Source organism: Monoraphidium neglectum, assembly GCF_000611645.1.
Source record: "Monoraphidium neglectum strain SAG 48.87 unplaced genomic scaffold scaffold00668, whole genome shotgun sequence".
NCBI classification, from domain to species: Eukaryota; Viridiplantae; Chlorophyta; class Chlorophyceae; order Sphaeropleales; family Selenastraceae; genus Monoraphidium; species Monoraphidium neglectum.
In genome coordinates this window covers 2,684-10,897 of record NW_014012960.1, presented here as the reverse complement: position 1 = coordinate 10,897, position 8,214 = coordinate 2,684, and the positions used below count along the sequence as shown (strand labels likewise).

The window sequence follows — 8,214 nt, the reverse complement described above, 5'->3', positions numbered from 1 at the left end:
GGCGAGGGGGGTGTGGGCTTGCAAGGCAGGAGCCGCCTCGCCCCCGCCGGCCCGCACCACGTCCCATGCCCGGAGCCAGCGGTCCCGGACAGCAGCGCAGTCCCCATTCACCGACGGCGACGCGCTCGCGCTCAGAAGCCGCGTGCGCCGCTCTCCCGCCCCCACCCGACCGCTTCCGTGCCTTGCAGCACATCGTCCCCCCGTCACCCACGTGCCACCCCCCCTAAAAACACACACACACACACACACACACACGCACACACACACACACGCGCCTTTGGCAGCTTCGTGATGTTGGCCACCAGGGACAGCTGCACCGCCGACGCGAGGAAGAACAGCAGCAGCACGCCCGCCACCGTCACCTGCCACCCGTTGCTCTGCGGCGGCTGCGCCGCGGCGGCCGGCACGAGCTGGAACGCGACCCGCACGTTGTCCTCCGCGACCGGCGCGGCGGCCGCGCCGCCGCGGCCGCTGGTGCTCGCGCCGTTGGAGGACGCGGGGGGTTGGGGGCGCGCCAAGGGGGCGTCGTCGGGGTCCAGCACATCCGGGTCCTCTATCATGAGGACCTCGTACTTTGTGCCTTTGGGAGGGGGGAGGGCGCGGAGGGCGGGGCGAGAGCAGGTGTGTGAGTGTGTGTGTGGGGGTTGCAGCGAGGCCGCCCGTACGCAGGGGGAAGGGGGGGCGCGACTGTGCTTCAAGGCAGCGCGAGAGCCGGGGGGCGAGGGCTGCGTCGCGCCGGCCGCGAGACGCACCGCTCTCCGACGGCGCGCCGAGCCGAGCCCCCTCTCACGGCGCACCCTGACGCCGTCCCGCGCACGCGGGCTCGCACGATCGCGCAACGTGCCGGCTTGCGTGGCCCTGACCTGCCACCCCTCCCCCACCCCTGGATGCGCCAGAGGAGTCCCCGCACCCCCCGCCTCTCACCGAAGAGCTGCGCGACCTTGGCGCACAGCGCCTCGTACACCTCTAGCCGCGGCTTGCGCAGGTTGCCGCGGATCAGGTAGCCCACTTGCTGCTGGGGCGCAATGGGCGCGGCGCAGCGCAGCGGGGAGTGCGGGGCTCGATGACGGGGAAGGGTGGGGGGGAGGCGGTGCCGCGAGAGCGCGGCAGGTTGTTGTGTTGCCAGCTTCGGCTCAGGGGTGGCTGAGCGCCTGCACGTGGCGTGTTCGGTGCCCTGCGGCCGATTGCAATCGCGGGTGCGGCTGCACCCCGGCCACCGGTGCCCATCGCAACCGCAACTGCAACCGTACGAAGCCACTCCCTACCCACTCACGGACACTCGAACTCAAATGAGCACGACCTACCACCACCCTTCCCACTTTCTTTCCCTCTTGAAGACACACACACACACACACACACGCATTGAAAGCACCCCCCCTCTGACAAACACGACTGCCGGCCGCCACACGTGCGCTCACCTTGCTGTTGCCCGCCGCCACGTCAGCAGGGTCCTGCAGGTTGCGCATCTCTGTCACCCAGAACGTGAGGGGCCCAAACACGCCGCTCTCCCGCAGCTTCTGCATGTCCGCCTTGTCCACCCCGGTCTCGCCTGGTTTTGTTGGCGTTGACGGCCACAAAACGATGTGAAAACGCATGTGACGCCGCACTGCGCCGGCTGACACCAGTGGTGAATCTACCCATGCGAGCAGGCTGCGTGGCTCTGGGGCAGCCGGCTCCCAGCGCGGCCGCAGGTGCACAGGTGCTGCTGCGTGTCGCAGCAGGCCGACAGCGTTTGTGTCACGCGCGCTGTCTGGCTAATTTTGCGTCTCCCACCCGCAGGCAAGCAACCCCTATAGCCCGCCCGCGCACCCGAGAAGAAGATGTCCAGCAAATTTTCAAAGTCTTGCCGCAAAACCTGCCTCGGCACACCTGGGGCGCCTGTGTTTGTGCCCGCGGCGCCGCCCTCCTTCGCCTGCTCGTCAGCCAGGGCCTTAGCACGGTCCAGAATCTTCTTCTGCAGGTTTTGCATGATTGATGCAAAGCCGTGCGTGTCAGGTGCAGCGACAAAGTTAGTTTGAGCGCAGGCAGGCCCTGCCGTGCTCTGCAAGCATGTGCACAGGCGTTTAAAGCAGCAAACCGCGCCTGGCTGCGACCGCCCGGATGCGGGTGCCCCAAAGCAGCCGTCACCCAGCCACCCCGGGAGCGCCGGCAACGCCGGTGCGTCATGCCTCGCACCATCTGCTCCGTGATGACGCCCTCCAGCTCGGGGTTTGTGACGCCGTCTTTGGTGGCAAGCCTCTGCACCTCTTCAGCCACAGCCGTCTGCAGCGCCTCGGGGCTCAGCGGGCTCGCCGCTGCCGCAGCTGCGTCCGCAGTGGCGGCCTATGGTGCGGCCCAAAGATGCGGGGTTCAGAGGGGTGCCGCCCGAGAGACGGGGGTGAGCATGCGCAAAGCGCGCACGCGTGGCGGCGGCGCCTGCTGGCGACCCAGCAGGGCGCGCATTGCTCAGCACACAGCAGCAGAGGGCACGCATCAAGGATGCATGGAGCTGGAACCAGTTGATGCGTCGGCATAGCAGATATTTCAGTTGCCTGGATGCTGAGTCTCCCCCACACACCTTATCGGAGGCCTTCGGCTCCTCTTGAATGCCCAACAGGGCATCCAGATCCGCCAGCGTGGATTTGATCCGCTCATTCTGAGTGTCTTCCGTGGTCGCACGGCACACCGTTGCCCGCGTTCTCCGGCTCAGCCCCACAGCAGGCACTGCCCGGTGCTGCCGTGCCGTCACCCGCAGCCGCAGTGTTCGCGACTGCATCTGAAAGCCACCTCCGCAAACCTGCCTCATTGAGGTCAAGTTTTGTGCCCCCCTTCACTCAAATGATCTGGCGCTGATCCCAATGGTCCGTTGGGTATGCTAAAATCAAACCACACCAAGTAGTGCACCTCAAGGCGATGGACGATGCGCCCTGGCAATACCTGTGTCATTAGGTCAGCTACCTTCGAGCTTCTCGTGCTGTGCTCATCTCATCTGGAAGGACCGGCTTATGATTGAGCAGCTTAGCCCTTGTCGAGTCTAATTCACAACCCCAGGTGCCCAAAGAAGTCCCAAGCCCGGATAACACTTGCTAGTATCGTGAACCACCTGCTTCGAGCGAGGCAAGCCCAGCCAAGCGCTGCAGAGACATGGCGTCAGGAACTCTAAAAATACACGGTAGGTGGCATGAAGACTTCTAGGAGGAGGCATGGGAGGGGGAGCAGCCCGGCGGGTTGGTCGCACTGCCCCGCGCCAGGCTCGGAACGTGCCTGCACGCATGGCCAGCCAGTGGCCTTCCGTGCACCCTCTGCAAGCGGCAAGTGCCCACACGCGCCCTAGGCCTGTATCGAGTGCCGCTCGTGACCGTTTGCGCACATCGGCATCCCCCCTCGCCTCGTAGACCTGTTCCTCATCTAATTCGCATCGTGCCACCATTGTTCACCCCAGTTGGCCAAGTACGGATTGTTCCAGGCGGCAAGCGCAAGGTTTACGTCCGCATCCACACAACCAACGCCAAGACGGCCGCCTGCGAGACCCGCACCGCCAAGACCAGGTCTGGACTTGCCGCAGACATCAACGATGAAGTGACGTTTACTGTCACCGAGGCGGACGAAGAGATATTGCTGCAGGTCTACGAATCCGTGTTTGGGCCAGACACTCTGCTCGGCACGGCGCGCGTGTCCCTGTGGGTCGTGATCACAGAGGGTGCTCAGGCGCTGGTCGTCCCAATCCTGCCGCCCCGCGGCGGCCCCCCCGTCTGTGAGGTGGCGCTGCAGATGCGATTTCAGCTGCGCGACCGCCATCAGCAGGCTGCGCTGCAGCAGGCGGGCGCGGCGGCGATCCCACCCCCGCAGTGGCAGGCGCCGCCGCCAGCGCAGCACCAGCAGCAGTGGCAGGTGTCAGCGTCGCAGACATCGTACCCACAGCAGCCCCAGCCCGCGGCGATGGGGTACCCTGCTGTAGGTGCGCTCAGCGCACCGCAGTGGGGCCAGCAGGAGCCTACCAGCGGGTCACAGTGGGGCCAGCAGAAGCCCGCCACCCCCTCCTGGGGCCAGCCGCAGGCGCCCGTGCAGGCACCGCAGTCCGCGGTGGCCCCCTCACCCTACCCCCATGACCCTTTGGCCTACCCTCACCAGTGGGCCCCACCTGCAGCTGCAGCATCGCCGTCGAGCGGCAAGCTGGCGCAGCAGCTGCCGTACCCCCAGCAGCAGCCGCCGTACCCACAGCAGCCGCCCGCTGGCTATGCACAGCAGGCGCCTTACCATAGCAGCGGTCCCCAGCAGCTGCCCACTATGCCCGTGGTGTATGGCAGCGGCCCGCCGCCCAACGGTGGGCACGCTCCCGCGCAGGCGGCACGGCCGTCGAAGCCCGGCATTGGCATAGGCACGGCTTTGCTGGGCGGACTGGCTGCAGGCCTGGCACTGGACGCCATCTTCTGATTCCGCCTGCCAAGTGCTATCACCCCATGACCCCACAAGCATGGCGCACAGGGTGACGCCCTTAATAGCATGCGGTGGTGGCGCAGCCATGTGGCTCCGCTACCCCAGGGCTGTGGCGTGCGATGTCATGTGGCCGCGGCCGGCTATGGATGGCTTACTACACTCTGCATGCACGCCTGGCTGCACAGACGCATTGCTTGCATTTTGCAGATTGCAATTTTGTCGTGCGTAGCACCCTCTCCAAAGAAGTGGGTGGTTTTTGTTCAAGCACAAAGCACCGTGGTATTGGCTTTTTTTGTAAAGCTGGCCCATGGCTTGCTTGACACATGTCCAGCAGCACACACTTTGTTATCAGCTCACGTTGCATGTTGAGTGGATTTATCTTGCCAACTGTGTTTGATCTCGAATACATAGTGGACAATTAAATGCATGCATCCACATTCTGGCACGTGGCGCACGCAGGCCATGCACGCCGCTGTTGTGGGGCCGCCCGGCTCGCCTCGTGCTGAGGTACGAGCGCCATTCACCACCACGGCAGGCGCAGAGAGCCACAGGTACCAATGTTACATTGCCCGCCTCGTGGCATCAAACCTTCCCTGGTAGGGCGTATGGCAGTCAGCCGCTGCAACGCAGACGGGACCTGCAGCCCGCCAGATCGATCGGTCCGCGCCACTTGCCCTGAACCAACCCCCACACCAAAGTTAAGCTCTGGGTGCTCAATGTCAAGCTTGTGTGCATGCAGCGCTGCTGCTGCAATCCATGCCACCAGGAGCCGCCCATACAAAGCCATGCAGACCCATTGTGAGCCGTGAGGCATGTGCGGCTGTCTGTCGTGCATGTGCCTGGGCCACGAGAAAGCACGCCTCAGGCTGAATGCCATGCTGGGTGCCAGGTCAGCCGATGATAGCCTTGCCATCGCCGAGGAACCTGTGGTGTGCATGAGGTGTGCATGGAAGTGCGCGGGGGCAATTGTGAATAGATGAAAACAATTCATGGACAAGCTGATGCCAAGCCGACTGCTGAGGCGATGCATCGGTTGCGAGCAGCAGCAGTTTGAGGGCAGCTCCACTTGCAAACAGCACCCCGCAATAATCCAGGCCCCTCAGGAGCCACTGTCAGCCGCACCTGTACTCTGGGACCTGAGGGGTGGAGGGTTCGGGAACGGGGGCCACGGAGAGAGACAGGGTTGAAAATGAGGGGGAGTGCCAGGCTTGTCCGGAAGGGGACGAAGGGCGATGCAGCGCAGGCGCAGCAACCGAGCGCCACCGTGGGACAGCCAAGGGGAGGGCTCACCTCGAGGTTGGTGGGGGCGGGGCCCTTTCTGATGCGGCCGCTGATGTCGTAGTGGCTGGGGTTTGCGGCAGAGGCAGGGCGGTGCAGGGGCTGAGAGGATGAAGAGATACTGCCGGCCGAGTAGTGCTCAGCAAACCATGAAGCAGGCATGAGGTTTGAGGAGCAGACGACCCTCCAAGGCCAAAAACCACGGTGCAGCATGGGCGTGCCCGCTGACATTGTGCGGGCGACTGGCTGGCAGCCAAGGCAGGGGGGTGGCGTCCCCGCCTGGTGCGCCGCTCACCTGCCGTGGCAGGGGCAGAACCAGCCGTTGTACTCGCCCGCGCCCGCGATGGGCACGCAGCCCAGGTGGGTGCACACGCCCACCACCACAAGGTACTACAGGGTGAAGGCGCAAAATATCCGGGCGTGGGTGGAGGGTGGGGAGGTTCCATCCGTCCTGAGACCAGACGCTCGCGGCGCGCAGGACGCAAGCAGGTGTGAGGGTTGCTGAGGCTGTGCGGGCCGTTTTGCGACAAGGCCAGGCCGCGTGGTGGCACCTTGGGGTCGATCACGCGCTCGGAGTCGGTTTGGGGGTCCCTGAGCTCCGCGAGGTTGACGCCGTTGGCCTCAGCAATCTCGGACTCAGTCCTGCATGAGTGTGAGAACGGGCGTGTGGGTGAATTGAGTGTGTGTGTGTGTGTGTGTGTGTGTGTGTGTGTGCACGAGCGCGCGCACGCAGGGACATGCGTAGGCGCACGCATACACATGTGAGTGAGTGGATGTGCAACTGTGTCGTGATGTGTGGGCCTACTTGCGAGTGCGTGCAGGTGGGTGTCAGACAAGGCAGACCGCGGCACCACCGCTGCAGAGCGAAAGGAGCGCTGTTGAACGCCGGCACAGGCGGTCACCTGTGGCGGATGAACACGGGCTTCCCGCGCCACTTGACGGTGACGCCGTCGCCCTCCGCAATGCCACTGATGTCCACCTCCAGTGACGCCATCGCCAGCACGTCCGCGGAGGCCTGGAGGGTGCCAGCATGCACAGGCAAGATCCAGCGCGTTAGCAGGGGGGGGGGCAGCCCAAAGGGCGAGCCATCTGCACGAGACAGGGCTCGCGTCTAGTCCCCACCTCCGGCCTGCAGCACGGGGTTGAAGGCGCGACCCGGGCCTGGACACCACCCCCAAACTGCCATGAGCTCGCCGCCAACGCCACGGAGCTCGTTTGCGCAGCCTCCAACAGTCTCCCCTCGGGTTGCGGTGTGAATATCAGTCGTCGGCCGGCCGCGACGACCCCACCAAGCGCCACCACAACTTTCACGGGGTTCAAGCCACTCGCGCGGCATCCACCCACAGTCATGGAAAGGATGAACTTGAGCGCCAACAGGCGCGCGGCGGTGGCATAGAAGAAGCGCCCGCCCGCCTGGACCAGGATCGCCGGCGACACGCCAGGCGTGGCGCTGGGGGGCAGCCGCTTGTGGTTGGACTCGTCGTACCTGCGCCACAGCAGGGGGTGGGGCGCTGCATGGAGGGAGCTCTGCCCGGCAGTGCTTGGCCCTGCGCGGCGCAACGTCGGCGCCGACATCGCAGCGGCACGAGCGGCAGAACCCTGCGGCTGTCATGTCTCCGCAGTCGCCGACCTGCGTACATACAGCTGCTCACAGCACTTGCAGACTCGACATGAGCAGTACACAGACGTGTCATGCTGCCACTGCTACGGGACTGCGCCAACTGTGAGCGCGGCTGAACGTGCGGCGCCCCCGCTCACGTGATGTTGTGGTTGGGCATCACCGACAGCTTGTCACACGGCGACAGACCAAGCGGGCTGGTCGCCGTGACCTCACTGGCAAAGCCTGCGGATGCGGAGAGCACAGCGAGGGTCACGGCCTAGACACCGCGATCTGCCAACCCCGTAAGGTGCGCAACGCACCCCTGAAGGGCATCCATTTGCTGCCACTGCTGCTAGTCTCCTCATCTCGCAACGACGGAGCGCCGACGCCCTGTAGGCCCGAATTGCAGATCGCTGCCTCCGACTGAGCGAGCAGCCTGGGCACAAGGCCCACGAGGCCCCGTCTGACGAGAGCCATGTTGTCCTTTTGATGTGGCTCAACCTGCCGGCGCGTCTAGGCCCCATGCAGCACAACTGTAGTGCGCCCGGCCAGCTGCTAGTGCATGTGCTGCGGCTCAACCTCCATGGTGATGATGACGCAAACCCCCGCAACAACCCCACTCCATGAAGCTGGCCGATGCAGGCCACTTGCAAGCTTGGCATCGGCAGACATTGTGCAGGATGTACAGCGCGTTTCACTGGACGCATGCTTGTGCAAATTGCGCAGCAGACAACCAGCAGCAAGGTGGCTGCAGCTGAGCACCCAGACCGGCAAGGGTGTTCAAGGGGTAATTGAATGATTGGGTTGTGTTGGGAAGACGTTACCTACCTTGATGAGCAAATTAAAATTGACGTCGAAGGGCGGTGGACAGCCAAGAAGTGCACGTCCCGCAGACGCCCACCTTGGCCTTTGCAAATCGC

General features: G+C 64.6%; 3 protein-coding genes across 3 annotated transcripts in view; 1 reads left to right on the top strand and 2 right to left on the bottom strand.

The window, feature by feature from the left end:
- The window catches only part of MNEG_4714 (hypothetical protein), a gene marked incomplete at both ends in the record, with an annotated part of 5,007 nt that extends 2,252 nt beyond the window's left edge, over positions 1-2,755 (bottom strand). The window contains 6 exons of the mRNA XM_014046810.1: positions 270-580; positions 925-1,015; positions 1,419-1,549; positions 1,810-1,954; positions 2,176-2,322; positions 2,558-2,755. Coding sequence (XP_013902264.1) covers positions 270-580; positions 925-1,015; positions 1,419-1,549; positions 1,810-1,954; positions 2,176-2,322; positions 2,558-2,755 — 1,023 coding nt within the window. The remainder of the gene's footprint in view (positions 1-269; positions 581-924; positions 1,016-1,418; positions 1,550-1,809; positions 1,955-2,175; positions 2,323-2,557) is intronic.
- Positions 2,756-3,123: 368 nt separating this feature from the next.
- Positions 3,124-4,413, top strand: MNEG_4713 (hypothetical protein; the record flags this gene model as incomplete). The annotated part of the gene is made up of 2 exons (XM_014046809.1): positions 3,124-3,151; positions 3,422-4,413. The coding sequence occupies 2 exons, from the start codon at positions 3,124-3,126 to the stop codon at positions 4,411-4,413; spliced, it is 1,020 nt and encodes a 339-aa protein (XP_013902263.1).
- Positions 4,414-5,306: 893 nt separating this feature from the next.
- On the bottom strand, positions 5,307-7,771 carry MNEG_4712 (ubiquinol-cytochrome c reductase iron-sulfur subunit; the record flags this gene model as incomplete). Its single annotated transcript, XM_014046808.1, has 9 exons — positions 5,307-5,340; positions 5,539-5,552; positions 5,707-5,761; positions 5,990-6,084; positions 6,246-6,336; positions 6,597-6,709; positions 7,039-7,180; positions 7,453-7,537; positions 7,615-7,771. 9 exons carry the CDS (start codon positions 7,769-7,771, stop codon positions 5,307-5,309), a joined length of 786 nt encoding a protein of 261 aa, XP_013902262.1.
- Positions 7,772-8,214: the final 443 nt, after the last annotated feature.